A 16,782-nucleotide genomic window follows, 5' to 3' on the forward strand; every position below is an offset into this window, starting at 1 on the left:
GACCTGGCCAGGGTGTAAGCACGTTGTCTTGTTTCTGAAATGTGTTACAGCAGTTAACTGGACATAAATTTGACTTATGTAACCCCCCGATGGTTATAGAAAATGGATGGATGACTCTGGTTTCCTGGAGTCCATACCCTTTCCAGACTGACAAATGATCTTTTTCAGTTTCAATTTTATGTTATTTCATGTTGTCAGATAGGTTCTTTTTAAATGATTTCTATATTCTACATTTCTATATATTTTTTCTATATAGAAAAAAGTAAAAACAGAAAATCAGTTTGGTTGAAATGTCTAAAAACAGTTAGAGTATTACTTAAAAATTTAGTGTTTTCTTATTTCTTGGCTTTTTGCAACCTTGTGGCAATTGTGAGAAAGTATTAGGAAGCCTGCAAATAAACACACCCTTCCTTTTCACTCATGAAGTAGCTTGAGACCTTCCTTCTCTCAAAAGACTCCTTTAATTAGGCTTTAATTGCCTTATTAGCTGTGGCCATCGATGGTGGAGACAATGCAGCGAGAGAAAAAGGTCAAGCAAGGAAGACAGAAGGAGAGGAGGAGACATAACTGGGCAAATAAACAAAGGTCAGTAACAATAGGAAGCATCCACACACATTAAAACCCTCAATTACACAGAAATGGATACAGAAATATATGTGCAAGGTGGCAGTAAATGGAGGGCTCAATGTGCAGGGCTCTTGTAGAAAAGAGTTGTCAGGTGAAATAAAACACAAGGATAAGCTCAGATACATGACCGCTCCTTCAAGAACAGGCTCGGAGGTGTGCCCAGGCAATTGACCCTTCACCCTGACCTCGGTAAGGCAGGGGAGATGAATGAGGCAAAGGAGAGGGCTGAGAGCAAAACGAAGGGCAACAAGAAATGATAAATGAGAGAGGTGTGGAGGAAAAGGAGGAAACGGAAAGCAGCACGTGGAGAGGGGTTGAAAAAGACTTATAAAAGAGGAGAGAAAGGGAGCAAAAGTTCTGCTGGGGACATTCAGCCTCTATTCTCATGGAGGTATTAAAAATGGACTTAAAGGGTAGATGCCTTCTGAGACCAATAAGAGCAGAGATGTAAAATGTGCACACAGACTTACAGAATTACAAAAAATGACCTCAATAAAAGTAGTAGTTTGAACAACCACACGGAGAAGAAATTCCACATTTAGCACAAAGAGGCGACACACAAAAGAGCTTTAAGCAAAGGGATTTTAGAGACAAATGCAAACCCAATATGACAGAGGGGTCCACCGAAGTCACATGACTTGGTCTCAAACCCAACTCAAGATACAAATATATTGACTCCAAACCCAACTTTAAAAAATTTGCCCACTAATGACTCATGACTGCACTTGCATTTGAGACTTTTGATTTAAAACTACTTCCACCCAACAGAAAGTATGATATTGTTTTCTCGTGTACATCTTAAATCAGTTGTCTTTTAGCCAATGTGACTGAAATTGAAAATGCCTGGATTATATTGAAATTATTAATTTGTATGTTTCTTGGAATGAATTGCACCCCTTTGTTTTGGAACGATGGAGTAAGACAGATGGACAAAAGGACAGTCAGGCAGAGGTAATGCAAAGACTGGACTTGGACTGGGAACCTGTTCCCTCCCTCGCCTGTGGTGGCGCTGCACCAACAACTGTATGAAACACCATAAAATGGAGAGGCGTCAGATTTTAATGGTTGTAGGATTTCTCTATTGTCTTTGCCAAAATACCACAAGCAATTTCTCCAACTAGTGCTAGATTCTTGCGCTTGTTTTTCATGTATTTACCCAGAATGCCTTCACCAGAAACCTCACCAGAGTTCACGTCAACCGAACTGAAATGGACCTGGTAGACCAGAGTTTGCTGTTTTGGACCTCATCGGAGTTTGATTACACATTCACACCTCCCCAAATGAACTGGACTTTCTGAGAAAATGAACTAGAGTTCGATTAAAGCAGACTAAGCAGGACTGGTGTGAATGCACCCTGAGGGACCTGCTCTTGCATGTCTATCACAGGAGACTCAAACATGGAGGAATGAGTCAAAGCAACAATCCAGATATGTGTTTCATGATGGAATGACATTAGCATATGATATAAAACTGAAAAAGTCGAATTTGCATAATATCCCCAACATTGAAATCTAGTTGCATTCTTGAGAAAATCCTCTTTACTTTGCAGGCTGACTTCACAGACTTCACAATCTACACAGGATTCTATCAGTTTCACTGTGAGGTGATATGCAATAGTAATTTCAAGTTTTGCTCAAACTTGGATTTGAGATCTGTGACAGACTGGCGACCTTTTCCAGGGTGATCCCACCTCTCGTCCGAAACCTTCTCTGGAGATAGGCACCAGCACCTCGGGCCCCACTGGGGACAAGGGTGTTAGAAAATGGATGGATGGATTTGAGATTCAGTGTCCAACGTGAGACCAGGAGCTGATACACTACTTCAGCTGACATTTTCATCCCTATTGAAGGCTTACCAATCCATCTGTTGCTATATGTAACTTCACCTATGTGGAAGTGATGCTATTAATGGATGCTGGTAGGAGTGAAGCTCTTCTAGTAATATCTCACTATCTGTACAGTCCTGATGGCAGTATCTTATACAAGACACGTTTGCTGGTCATCTTCTGTTTTCTCTATAGGTGCATCTCAATGTTCACACCAGTGTCAATTTACACCTACTGTATGTACTGTGCCTGTCGCCAGTATAGGTGTTTGGACACATACAGTACAGACCTGTACAACTGTATATCTGTGAAGATGAGGGGAACTCAGTCTATAGGGAAGAAAGGAGGCAGCCTGTCTTCCTCTTCCGTTCCCCAGGCCTCATTAGAACCCACTCAGTCAATCAAGCATGAATCCTGAACACAATAACATGCAAAGTGCTTTGTCTGTGTGTAATTGGCCTTGCCAGGGCTGTTTTTCTTAGACGGTTAGCTTCACTCGTCGTTCTCAGACCGCAGCCAGCAGCACCGTCCAAGAACTGCAGCTGGCTGATGGAGGACGGGTGGAGGGATGGAAAACTGAGTTAAAAAACTTAGATTTTAAAGGAGCAAAATTACAGAGGTGAGCATGTGTTCCCGGCTTCCTGCTTACTCATTCATTTAACAGGTTTTTGCACACATCAGTGTTGTGAGCGGTCATGCAGTCATGTCCTGTCTGTCGCCATCACACATGTTCTCCATTATAAGAATCCACCAAACACTCTATTTCCACAAACAAAAGGGACCGCTCACCGAAAGGCATGACGGCTGAGGAATAACACTCCGGAGCAGAAATATTCTGGCCCCATCTGCGTCCCCAGAGGAGACACTGTTTGTTTTCAGTGATAGGTGACACGGCTGACTGACACTTTCCTCCAACCACACAGCCAATCTACTGAAATTGTGCTGTGACATTGTTGATTAAGTGGACATTCAGTGTTCATCGTGTGCGTTGTTATGGTGTGATGGGTTCACTGGTGCAAGAAAATGCAATCTGAGCTTGTGTGTGTGTGGGTGTGTGGGTGTGTGTGTGTATCTATGTGCGTTGCAAGAATATTTCTCTGTATTACATGTTCCTTCCAAGGACGTGCGACAGCAAATATCAAAGGACTACATTTGACTTTGAACCAGAGCCTTGTATGATTCGAGCCGGGCCAATAGCAGCGCCCCAAAACGTTGAGATAATCATCAGAAGTCAAGTGCTGCCATCTAGTGGCAGAAATCAGTCATTTCAGTTGATTGAAGTAGTATTTGTAGGATTTATCTAAAAGTTAAACTTTAATTAATCTATTTAATAAGATTAGAAAATGTTGTTGGATCTACGACAGACTACCACTATTAAGAGTAATAATGATAATGCAAAACATATATGATGATTCAACTTATGAAATAAACAAATAAAAAAAATATTATTATGTTATTATGTTAGCTATACATTTTTATTATAGCAAAATAATAGGAAACTTTTTTTTATCTACTTAATGAGATGCACACATTCATGATACATTCATAGCTTCTACTCTTTTTCTTGTTTTTTTTCAGTTGTCTTTTATTTCCTGCTCTTGTTTTTTAAAGCCAGGTAACTCATTCATTTCGCCAATAAAATTGCAGAACATGAATAAAAAAACAACCTGCACTAAGGTTTAATTACTGAGGCAGCATTCAGTTGACGCAGCAGGAGCAGGGATGTGTTTTTGTTCTCTTTCTTAATAAGAATTTAATTCACGCTTCCTGTCTCCGCCTCCTTCTCTTGCTCTTACAGCCTTCCCTCAAATCAATAGCTTTGTTTGTTGCAGCAACATCTCCCGGTGTTTTCACTTGTCCCTCTCCGCAGGAAGTGAATTGGATGTCCTGTCCTGTGCTGTGGTTATGCTGTGAATCAAAAAAGCCAAATTAAATTTCCTAATTGGTTTCCTTGGGAAGGGTAAAACAGATTTAAATTGATTACCGGTAATGGCCTTTTTGTGGAACCACATTGGCTTCTGCTGTTTGAGGAGGATTTAGCAAAACCAATTAATTTGCCTCACCTCTTACGCGCCCTACTTCTGTCTCCCTTTGTTTCTGTCTGGGAACTTTTTCATCGTTTACTTTTCCCGCTCTCTAATGCCCTACTTCATACTCACAGAAATAAAAGGAATAATGAAGATAATGTCACCGGATAACAATCATTCAAGCCTAATTGGCTGAATACTGTCACACTGGGGTGCTGATAAAATGGGAAGAATTTTTTTTTTACTCTTTTTATGCTGTTACAAGGCTTGCCTGACAAAAGATAATTTAAATCTTTCATTCAATTACTTTGCCTGTGGATGTTTGCTTCCAGACTGTGTCTCTTTCCACAGCTGCTGCTTCAGCTGAGGGAGGAAAAAGAAAGACGTTAAGGTCACATTTTGTCAGACAAGCTGATTAATTCCCTAACATGTTCCCCGTCTTTCCGTATCCACAGCCTCTATGTTTTGCACCTCCAATCAAATATTATCACCACCAGACTTAATGTGACATTTAGCATGGGCAATTTCCAGGTACCTAGTATGACTTCATTAATTAGACTGAGGAAACTATTGTAAACGATTTAAACAGGTTTTAGCAGCATCTGAAGAAAAACTATTTACGAAAGTCCAGGTCTAATTAAGCTTATCAGAACCTCAGGTGTAACCTGGATCTGAAGAAACCATCCCGCTAGTATTGGACTTGAAAATTGCATTTTACCTAATCAACCCACAAGGATAGCCATCTGTGAACTGTTAAGTGGTTTATGTCATATCTGACAGAAAAAAAAATGCTTACATGCATGGGAAATTCAGGATCTCAGCATCACAAACTGAGACACAGAGTTTCACAGGGCTCTAATTTAGGCCCTACACTTTTCAATTTTTACATGTTGCCAAGAGAAATCTGTTCAGTCAGCTTCTTCCAAATAATTGTATATCCTTCTGACAAAGACTGAGAGACAATTTTGAGACTCAGGAAACCATTGCTGAGTAATCTGATTAGGATGTGACATCATGAGTTTCCAATATTTAACATTCACACAATAAATTTTAGATTTTCATTATCTGCACATCACAACTTTTCCAAAAATAATGACTTGAAATATTTCACTGTGTAATATTTCATTATATTTTGAGTATTTCTAAAATGAATGACAAAATAATAACAAATGTTTTCATAATATTTAAAATGTTTTTAATCTCATTGTATAAGTTGTTTTATTACACTTTTAATTTGACTTTATGTTGATTCAATGTAATTTTATTTTGTTAATTTTTTTGTGCTTGCATATCACTTATTTCAGAAAACTCCAAATATATTATTATTACATTAAGTCATTCACAAGCTAGTTAAGTGTCAAGCCCAAGAGCACAACAACTGAGACAAATAAAGCAGTGGGTTTGAACCAGCAACCCACCAGTTACAGGACGAACTCAGACCTTCATCACCTCATCTATATGTGCCTTCAGCATTTTCTCCTTTTTTAAAACCAATTTAGTCTCTGTTAACATTACATTTCTGTAAATTCTTGTCCATGCTTAGCCTTGTTTTGCTCATACCTTTTTCTTGATTTATATGCTGAAGTCTTTAAGCTTTGTTACATGAGAGAAAATTAGAGTTAAACGCAGTAAAGCTGAACAGTCTGCGACAAATTAACAAAAGAAAAATCCAGCACTGTAACCTTATTTATAGCTGACGTTAATCTGCAGCAGAGTTAAGCAACTCTCCACTGCCCAAGGTTCAAAAGAGATGTTCAAATACTGATTTAAGTAGCACTATTTAGTTGGATTACATGTAAAATCCCTGAGCGTTATAAATGACGATAGAAAGAGCCCAGACTCCATTAAGGGATTTCTTTGCAGACGGTTGGTGTAAGTGAGTTGCCAGTTTGTCCTAACTAGCAGCAGTAGATGATATCTCAGGACAGCTAACAAGGATGTTCCAGACCCCAGCAGGTGGAAAATGTGAGTCAGAGACTATTAGCAGGAAAAAATGAACTACTGAGCACAACAAGTGGAGAAAGGGGTAAAACTACTCTTAAAATGACCCAAGCAACACAACAATTTAAACTGTAAACACAGACATCTAGGGTATGAATCTGATTCAATCAAACAAAATGCGGTCAACACTAACTACACGTGAATATGAGTCCAATTATAAAGTTAAAGTTGTTGGAGTGATATCAGAGTTTTATGATATCACTGCATTTTTAATGAGTTTGCAACCAGTCATATCAATACTTCACAAAATATTGTTTGATTTATTACTTTATACTGTACATTCATCATTCTTTACATTTTGCTTCCAAAAATGCAGGTTTTGATTTTGCTGGCTGGATACAAACCAGAGCTTCTGCAGGGTTTTAAATGTAGGAAATATCAAAGTAAGATCTATTTCAAAGGTAAAGAAAGCTAACCGTTTTGATTTATCAAGCTAATCATTTTCTCTCAGCGTAGTCTCACCCTTCTCTCAAAGACATCATGTCGACAATAATATTTGACAGAAATTCTAACATGATTGATTTTAGCTTCAAATTTAAAGTGAAAATAGGCTTGTTTGGTTGTTTTGAACATATAAAATCTGAAATCACAGCTGAACATACATTTCTGAGTTCATTACACAGAACTCAGATTCATCACGAGAAAGAATCCCTAATCCTAAATCAACGACTTTAAGCATGAACTACCTGAGTGAGCTAAACATCTTTTGGAGAAATATTTTATGGTCAGATAAGACAAACATTGAGCTGTTATAGGGGTATTTGCTGCTAATGGTACAACTGCTTTTTACAAAGTGAATGGAATAATCAAAAATGAGAACTACCACTAAGTTAGATGGCTGGGATTTGGACAAAGTTGGGTGTCCCAGCAAGACAGAGATCCCAAACAAATATCAAAAACTGGATTTGGGGAGTGGATAAAACAGGCGAGTTAATATGAGATTCAGAGCAGTTACTATGTAGATCCTATAGCTGGGATGTTTTTTGTTCTTGTTAGAGGGGTCTATCACTCAATAAAACTATAAAATATCTCCTGCAGAAGCGCAACGGGGAGAAAAGTGCAAACATTGGTAGGATTTATGGGATTTGGCAGCTCTGAAAATATTTATTTTAACAAACATTCTTAATATTGTCTAAAGCACATATGTCAGAGTCAAGGCCCGCGGGCCACATCCGGCCCGCGAGAAGGTTTTTTACGGCCCCTGGAATGATCTTGATTTATTATTAGAACCGGCCCGCAGACCGCAGTAAGCCGGCACCCCGTCTGAAAAAAAAATACCTTCCTTATTTGAACTGTAAGTAGTTCTTTAAATGTTCTGTGAGATGATGTACTTACCCATGTATCCATAACAACCGGAACTTTCAATATCCACCAAGTTATTGCCGAAATATACCATCTATTAAAGGAGTGCCCCCCGGATTAATTACACTCTCTGCAGCTGCGAAGTTACAGTATTAACCCGATACTTGCTGGAAAGTGCAACGTCTCCCCTTTCAGAAACCGTTGGAACTTTTCCACTTAGCGCTACGTGTGGCGGAATTACGGTACTGCAAATTTAGATGTGTCGCCGGCGACACGTGTAGCTGCGCATCCAGGCTGCTCAAACGTTGTCTATGTTTGGCAGCACATACCTGTGTGAACAACTGTTTTCTTTGATGAACCTGAACAAAACATCACACAGAAGTCAACTTACTGCTGAACACCTTCACTCAATTCTGAGGATTTCCTCAGCTCAGAGCCTTACCCCGAACATTGATGAACTTGTGGAAAAGATGGGACACCACCAAGTATCACCCTCAACCTCAAACAAGTGAACATTACTGTGCAATCACATATTTAGAGTTTTTACTCAGTTCAAGTTTAAAAGTTAAAGTTTAATATTTGTTTTCACTGCATGTTACTTCTCCTTGATGAAAGTGCTGTTTTTGATTAATAGATTTTTGCACTTTATTTTATTGTATTTCAATCCAATTATATTTTAAAAATATTTCAGTTGTGTCTGTTGAAAATTAAAGATTACTGACAGAGCCATAAGAAAATGTTGCTTTATTTATCTGATCATATTGGAATATATTTGTTAGGTTTTCAGTAGGTTCAATTAGGTTCACTAGACTATATGCGTCATTTAAAAAAATGTCAATGAACATTCGATCAGTCCGGCCCTCGGCTTGTAGCTAAATTTTTTATTTGGCCCTCCGTCCATTTGACTTTGACACCCCTGGTCTAAAGTAAAATTTACTGATTTAGGGAGAATACAGATTTTCTCTTTTTAACTCATCAAATATGTACATATACATATTTATATATATTTTTAAAAAACATAACTGACTTTAAATAAGCACATTTCTTTCTGTGCTGTCAGTTTAAATATATCCAGTGTTTGATGTTTGCTTAAGGCAGATAGACTAGCAAATTTCACCACTTAATTCTTCACTACTCAGCTTAGCATGCAGTTTTGTCTATTTATGTTTTTCAGAAGAAGAAAAATGTGTAGTGTTGCTATAAATCACTTAACGTTGACAAAGCAAAGCTCATACCAGCAATGTGTGTATCCAATGACACATTTTATTTCATTATATTAATTTACAATGCTCATAAACAACTTTTATTACAAGTGCACTGAGGCAAAGAGCCGTTGTGTTTCTCTCTAACTTGCAGAGAATAGAGAAACATGTTTAGTTTACAGCACATGACTCAGTTGCTCTTAAAAAGGAATTACAGCAAATTACATGTCACTTTTTCCCTCTGTTGAGAAGAGTCCTGAACCTGAAAAATCCGATAAACAGAAAGAGGAAATAAATAGGCAGTAAACCAAAGAGTGAAGATAAACAGAGCTTTGGGCTCACATGTGCTGCTTGTATTCTGGCTTTTAGTTTATTTATTTAGCATTTGCATTTAAACTTTTTTTTTTAAAGCATACCTGTTCAGACCAGTGGATAGCTGGCTGCAGTGGCGATTCCACACTGGTTGTGTTTGTTCCTGGACATCTTGATGTATCCATTGTCTCCCCAGCTAAGACCCCAGCTGCAGAAACACACAAATAATGTTGTTTTTTCAAAGAAGCATGGTTTGTTTGTAAGGACAAAGTAAATATGAACTACATGCATACCTGTTTTTAACCAGCCAGTAGTCAAGGCCACTGTCAGTGCTGTAACCAACAGCCAGCACTCCATGATCCAGGTCAGTGCTGCTGCAGTCAGGCTCATCATACACACCTACAACACAGATCCACAGGTTAGACAAAAGGTCAGATTGTAAAGTCCCATTGTCATTTCTTTGCAGGTTTTAATCCATATTGACCTGATTCATAAAGCTGGAATGAGGAATGGCCGGCATCAATGCCAATAGAAACTGGTCCGATGGTGGCCACAGCCTCCTTCAGGGCGTTTTCGTCGCCTTGATTCACATCAACGTAGCCGGTGCATGTGGCTCCAACGTTTTTGGGGTTGTAGCGGCACTGTCCGTCCTGAAGGAGGGAAAACACGCCACAATTCACACTCCGTGTGTTTTCCATGCTAATAGATCAAATGTGATTATATGGAAGCATTTTCAACTGTTTTCTCAGTCTTAGCATTTGGTCGTCCCTTAGCAAATCAGACAGCGTGTGATGAAAACGAAAAATGCTTTTTCAAAAATTGTGAAAGAAATATAATTTATCAGCATATTATCAGCCCTGACAAGCACAATTTTGCAAACACAATAAATGTTTTTTTTTATTATTTTATTTTTGCTTAATGATTGTCATCATTAACTGCAGTTCTTACAATTCATAAATATTCTTGCATTTTCTAAAATAAAAGTTACTCTCTAGACTCCTGTTTTAGTAATTAAATGTTTTTCTTATCCCATATATATAAATATAATATTTTAACAAAGTCTGGAAATGTGAAAAACCGACAGCAACAATGATTCTGATCAAGTTTTTAAAAATGTGTTCCGAAAAAACCTTAATTTAAAGATTGACATATAGTATGCATTGATATACTTTCTCCTACTTTTTAAAAATTATATTATCAATTTCAATCTTGATGCATAGCTATGACTTTTATGAAATTTTAAGCACTTAAAAGTTATCAAAAATAAGATTTATTTATTCCAATCCACCTCCTTGAAATTGGTAGATTTGCAGAAAAACAACAAAAAACACTGTTAACCCTGAAATTATTTTATGGATTTTAAGAGCTGGGTGTGAAAAAATTTGAATTGCAATGTATTTAAAAGCAACAGATTTCGAACTGGATTTAGTGACACTAAAATTACTAAAAGGAATGCTGAATAATATGCTTAATATGCTTTTATTTAAAAACATATTAAGCATATTATTCAGCATTCCCCATGACTCGGGGGGGGGGGGAAATCACAAAATAGAAGCTTTCTCTAAAAAAATACAAACAAATATTGTTCCATTTGCATAAATACAGCAAATGTCATGCAAAAAAATTTTTTTTTTTAAATGTCCAGACACAAAGCTTCCGTTAGCTTTCAGGATTAATGCAAGTACATGTTACATCCAGAAGATGGCAGCATTGTTCACTCATTCAAACTTTTAGCACTCAATAAGTTGATTTGAATGTTGACAATTCTTTGATTCTATTTTGTTTGAAGTTTAAGTAACATTTTTTCTCACCTCGGCCTCATAAGGGTAGGAATCCTCTATGTCAATCCCACCGTTAGCCTGGATGTACTTGAAGGCGTTGTCCATCAAGCCGCCGTTGCATCCCATGTTGCCATAGTCACCAGAGCAGTCAACCAACTGCTGCTCACTCAGAGACACCAGCTTCCCGGTCTTCCTGAAGGTCTGACCCTCCAGGGAACCGGTCTGCAACAGAGAAATGGTTTTCTTAAGAGAAGAGTTTCCTGATTTCAAAAGAAACACTAAGTTATTGTGGAGCGTACCGTGCTGAAAGCCCAGCAGGAGCCGCAGTCCTTCTGATCCTTGACATCTGTAACGTATCCCTTGTCCCTCCAGTCAACAGATGTGGGTAGATCGTTGGCGTCGAACAAGCTGAGGAAAGTAGAGCCACGGCGAGGCAGGGAGGCGTTGAATGAACGCAGGCAGCCCATAGAAATCACACGCCTGTACTCTTCATTTTCCTGGAGAAGAAGAACCGAGTTCAGAGTCATCATAGAGAAATATTTATTTTTTCTTAACCTGCCCCTTCCTGACAGCCTTGTCAGGCAATGTGATGGGTCTGGTTGCCTTGTAGGTGAAACATAGCTGAAATATGAAAGAATAACAAGAAATAAAGCTAAGAACATATTTATTCATGTCTATATTTACATAATAAAGTTATATTATTGGAAATAGAAGCCCAGCAGCCTCCCTCAGAGCTCCACAGATGACACAAAAGATAAAGAGATGAAATATATTAATAAATCTTAGCATCCAGTCAAATAAAGTGGTGACAATAAAGGTGAAATGGAAGATGATTTTCATGCATATACCATGTCAGCAAAGTAGGTCATTCCAAGGCGGTATGACTTGATGCCTTGATCTGCCATGATGTTGTGAACCAGAACCAGTTTGCGATTGTTGAGCCAGATTTCCTTCCGCTGTGCCTCCTCTGATGGAGAGCTGTAAGTCCGTCCTGGAATAAAGAAACAAAAATCCATTAGAAAACAAAACAAAGAGGAGAACATAATCTACACACAAAATGCAGTTAGAGGACGCAGGATCTCACCAAACTTCAGTTTCCAGGCATGAAATTCGAGGTCTTCCAGTGAGATGCTTGCACAGCTGGCCACAGCCAGAGCAGCAGCAACAAAGAGCAGGATCTTCATCTTGGCTGAACACGAACAGATAAAAAACAAAAACTTGTTTGAGTTACAGGAAACCACACAGGTTATACATCATCTCTTTCACTTCAGCTTTTCTTCTTTTGCTTTTTTCAGGCGCTTCCTTGATGTTTGATGTTACCAACTCTCAGCAGCAGAACTTTAGTTCTGTAACCTACTTTTAATGAATGTCTCTTTTACCTCTTCCTCTCGCTCCTTTCCCCCTTTGTTTTAATGTTAGTATATAACAGAACGTGTATTAGGTCTTATGTGCTCTTACCTGCACCTATCTTTGTTTCTGGGCTGAAGACAGATGTATTTCCTCCCGTTGGTGACAGAGGTGTGTTGGAAAGAGTTTCTTATATAGATGACAACTGTTATGATTACAGCATTCCAGTCAGGTGGCTGTCAGGAGCCCATAAACAAAAAAGATAACAAGTAAAGCACTAAAACAAGTAAGAGGTGGAGTTAGAAGTTATGAGAAGCTTGCATGATGTCAAATAGATTCAACCTCAGCAAAATAAGCAGCATCAGTTACTCATTTGGGGTTTCTGCGACGTGACGTCACTCAGCAGTTTGTTGGTTTGAGATTTTACAGTCATGTAACATGTGATGGTAAAATATTTTTCATTTGAATACCACAGCTGGGATTTTCTGTTGCTTTCAGCCTGCTTCCAGTCAGAGAAGTGGGGGTTCTTCTGAGTTCCAGACAAAATCTAACGACATAAAAAAAAAAATTAATTAAACAGGCTTGGCATGCACTCACACCCACATGTTTTTTATGAAACCTAGTAGGCAAAACAATGGTGCATTGGAACATACTGAACGTGCAGAACCCGGTGTGTTTCTGTTTCCTAAAGCAGGCCAACTTCAGCGAACACCCACTCAATTATAGTTACCTGAATTATGAGGGTTTACATGAAATGTTGCTCCATCTTTACCTCTTTAAAACGATCTGGGCTGAAATAACTCCACTCACTCCACAAAAATAAATTCTGTCTAGATTGATGAAAACACAAACAAAAAAATCACACTTCTGCAACTTTGATAACTTTTTATAACCTTCTGGAGGAAGTCTTCTCAGGCTCTGAACACATCAACACACAGAGCACCCACTGTGAGAAACCCTTACTCTAAGTTAGCTGTGATTAAGATTTAAGTTTTAAGTTTTTTATTTTTTTTTTAAGTCCAAAGTTTCTTCCTTTGTCTTACTTGGTCCCTGGTCTTCAGTGTTAAACAAGCTGCACTGTTAAAATGTGTAGAAATAAACACGAAACTGAGAAGAGTTCTTCTTACTTCAGACTTGAATGTATTATTTATTTTCCAGAACACAAAGTACTGAATTTTTACAAAGTGGTAGGAAATGATACAAGATTTTTGTTTTTTACAAATAAAAATCTGAGGAAGGTGTTGTGCACATGATCTAATACTTTCTGAATCAAAGGACAATGGGAAGTCTTTTAGATTGTCTCTCTACAAGTTTTGCACATTTAAAGCCTGAGACTTTTGTCCATCTGTTTTCAAGTTAGAATTTGGTCTGGACTTTGACTGGTCCATTCTAAAACATTCTTTTGCTCTGAACACAAAAAGGTTGCTTCTTCATTGGCACTTGCAGGTTTGGTCGTAGTTTTACAAAAAAGTCAAAATTCCCGAGAATTTGGAGTAGAATAGATGGAACGTCACAACAACTCAAATGTCAAAATCTAACATGGCCGCCTGACTCTGTGATAAAGAAATTAGAAAAGACACACAAAAGTGACTGTAGATCTGCACCTCTGACAATTTGCATCTCAGTAAATCAGACTTCAAAGTTTTGGTTGTTCATTATGTGAGGAAATTTTTCATCTATAGTTCGTTTACTTTGGCCCGAATCCATTGATTGAATAAACTCACAACTGAGTTGGTTTTTTTTTTTTTACTCATTAGAGCAATTCTGAAAATTTAGGATTTGAAGAAGTTAGAAAGTCAATGCACTCCACACTTTTTAAGATTTTAATTTGTAAACATGTTTTAAGAATCCCTTAATTCTCCTTCATGTTGGTCTGTCACATAAAATCCCAAGACGTTTGTTGTTGTAGCGTCACAATACATTGAAAAGTTAAAGTGGTGTGATATATACACATTTATTCCCAACTCATGCCAGTCTACCTCTTGGATGTCACAAGGCTCTTAGTCTCATGACAGAGCTTAAACCATAAAGATAGAGTAAAAAGCAAAGAGAACTGATAACCAAGCTAAAACGTTACGCAAGTCATATTTATTTGCTTTTGTGGACTCAGTCAGTCTGTCAGTCTCCTGCAGTAGTAAACAAACATAGCTCACTTTAAGAAATGACGTAGATGTTCTTAATTTTAGATAAACACAATTAACTGTCATTTAGTTTACAGATGTTTGATATTTGAAGACAAAACGTTTTTAAAAAGCCACAAGAATTTTCTGTTTAATTAGAAATAGAAATATGTTAGAGATAAATAAGTGCTTCTGCTATATGACATGCATGCCTCAACTATGGACCAAACCTACAAAGAGCAAAAAGTGAGTCTGATTATGGCAAAGTGCTCACAAAAGGTCCCAAAACCTCCATTACACATTGTAAGATTTTACTGTGTGCTAAAAAACACACGTTGACTCAGATGAGACATCTGGATGTATTTAGAGGGATGATGCCTCTACCTCTGATTAGTGATCTCCTGTGTTTGCTTCTACTTCATGATTATTTCTGCAGCTCGGCTATCAAGATGACATTTGATCATGAGGTATAATTTTTTTATCTTTGTTGAAGCTCAGTCTAATTTTACTTTTTGCTTTGCAGTCAGGATGCAAATAGACAGGATCACGTGAGTCTTGAAAACTATCTTGTGTTTTTCTGTTTTATGCAGTCAGACAAACTGAAACTGAAAGAGCATTTTTTTAAAAACACATCTATGTGGATTGTTATCTAAATATCTAATTCTAGAAGAATTTAGTGTTATGTATTACTGTTTGACTCTGCAAGAAGGGTATTACTTTACTTTCAAAATGTAAACCATATAATCCTGATTAAATCCAGAAGAAGAATCAAATTTGAAGAAATGGCCTGAGTAACAAAAAGAGTTGTTAAATCTGTTCATTCTTGCTTTTGGTTAATTTTACCAGTTTTACTATTGCTTTCATCCTGTTATTGTCTCCTACTAATAGATTGCCAAACCAGGTGATAAAAGCAAATGTAAGTACAGTAACAAATGATCATAGAAAACGATCATCAACTTTTTACAAACTCTAAATTGATTCCATTTAAGGAGGAAGTGCAATGTTTGATGTGCTTTTTTACAGATGTCATCAGAATTTTCACTAAATGTCAGCTTCCTGTCAAAGATAACGCCTCGATATTTATATGACTAAAAGATTCTGCACTGTAATTTAGTTTTAAGTATAAAATCCTTCAGCTGACCAGGTGAGTCATTCTCTCCTTGCCCAGTAACAAGCTGATAATAACTTGATCTGCAATGGTTTCTGTAATTGTTAGTGTACATGACATACAATAATGAAAAGAGAATACAACCCTGAGGATATGACTTCTAGACGCTGTCATCAATCCTTAGATTGTGTTTTACAGTGCATTGCAATGGTGTACATACTGCTACAGTTTTTAAAACACACACCTTAATGTAATTTAATTGGGATTCCATGCATAAAAGTGATATCAAAGCAAAAAGATTTAATGGTTTTAAAAGAAATTCTGACTTTAAATGTCTGAGAAAAGCAGTTTTTTTCAGTAGCCGTAATCCTCTTACATACAAATGAAATCTAAAAAGTGTGATGTACATTTATTTGCTTTGTGCAGCCATGTTTGGCTGCAGTTGCAGCAGCAGATTTTTTTTAGGTTTGTCTCTAGCAGGTTTTTCTCCTCTGTGTAGGAAAAGCATCCTCCACCACCGTGCTTCCTGTTGAGATAGTGGGTTTATGATCATATGCAGTGTTAGTTTCATACCGCACATACCAAAAAATTAATTCTGGTCTCATCTGACCAAAGGACTTCACCCACATGGCTTGTAGCAAACTGGAGGTTTTAGACTCAAACTGGTCCTGATAACAGGCTCTCCAACTTGAGTTGTAGGTTTCTGTGGTTCTTCACAGCTACCTGAACCTGACCTTTCAAATTACTTTGGCACATTTGCAATTGTGCCATAATCCTCTCATGTTCAGATGATGGATTAACCAGAGCTCTGTGAGATATTGTTTCAGAACCTAACCCTGCTTTAAATAACATTCTCTCTGTACTGTCTGCTGTGTTCTTTAGTCTTCATGATATTTGTTTTCAGTCAACTGCAATCTGCTGAGTAACTATGACCTATAGAATGAGAAGCATCACAAGTGTGTTTATGTGTGTAAGCACGGTTGGAGTCACGAGGAGCTCTGCACGGCGCTGAAGGTTGTGACTGATCTGGAGTTCTACCAATCATTTACTACACCTGCAAAAGCAAGTCAGGAGTCAACATAGTAGCAAATAGATAAAAAAACACATTTATTCTGTCCAGTTTCATGGAT

The 16,782-nt window shown here is 37.7% G+C and overlaps 1 protein-coding gene across 1 annotated transcript; it reads right to left on the minus strand.

Annotated features, from left to right (window-relative positions):
- Positions 1-9,023: 9,023 nt before the first annotated feature.
- On the minus strand, positions 9,024-12,671 carry ctsl.1 (cathepsin L.1). The gene is made up of 9 exons (XM_028001122.1): positions 12,536-12,671; positions 12,162-12,266; positions 11,926-12,068; positions 11,377-11,574; positions 11,108-11,299; positions 9,781-9,946; positions 9,590-9,695; positions 9,401-9,504; positions 9,024-9,246 (listed from the first exon to the last, which is right to left on the minus strand). Exons 2-8 carry the CDS (start codon positions 12,259-12,261, stop codon positions 9,405-9,407), a joined length of 1,005 nt encoding a protein of 334 aa, XP_027856923.1. The 5' UTR covers positions 12,262-12,266; positions 12,536-12,671; the 3' UTR covers positions 9,024-9,246; positions 9,401-9,404.
- Positions 12,672-16,782: the final 4,111 nt, after the last annotated feature.

This window comes from Xiphophorus couchianus, chromosome 19 (assembly GCF_001444195.1).
Source record: "Xiphophorus couchianus chromosome 19, X_couchianus-1.0, whole genome shotgun sequence".
NCBI classification, from domain to species: Eukaryota; Metazoa; Chordata; class Actinopteri; order Cyprinodontiformes; family Poeciliidae; genus Xiphophorus; species Xiphophorus couchianus.

What these genes read in the sequence shown, in the direction of transcription:
- ctsl.1 (XM_028001122.1), bottom strand. Translation starts at nt 12,261, where the DNA reads ATGAAGATCCTGCTCTTTGTTGCTGCTGCTCTGGCTGTGGCCAGCTGT. An exon ending in TGCCTGGAAACTGAAGTTTG is followed by an intron (nt 12,069 to 12,161) that starts GTGAGATCCTGC and finishes TCTTTATTCCAG; the next exon opens with GACGGACTTACAGCTCTCCA. An exon ending in CCTACCCTTATGAGGCCGAG is followed by an intron (nt 9,947 to 11,107) that starts GTGAGAAAAAAT and finishes TCCCTCCTTCAG; the next exon opens with GACGGACAGTGCCGCTACAA.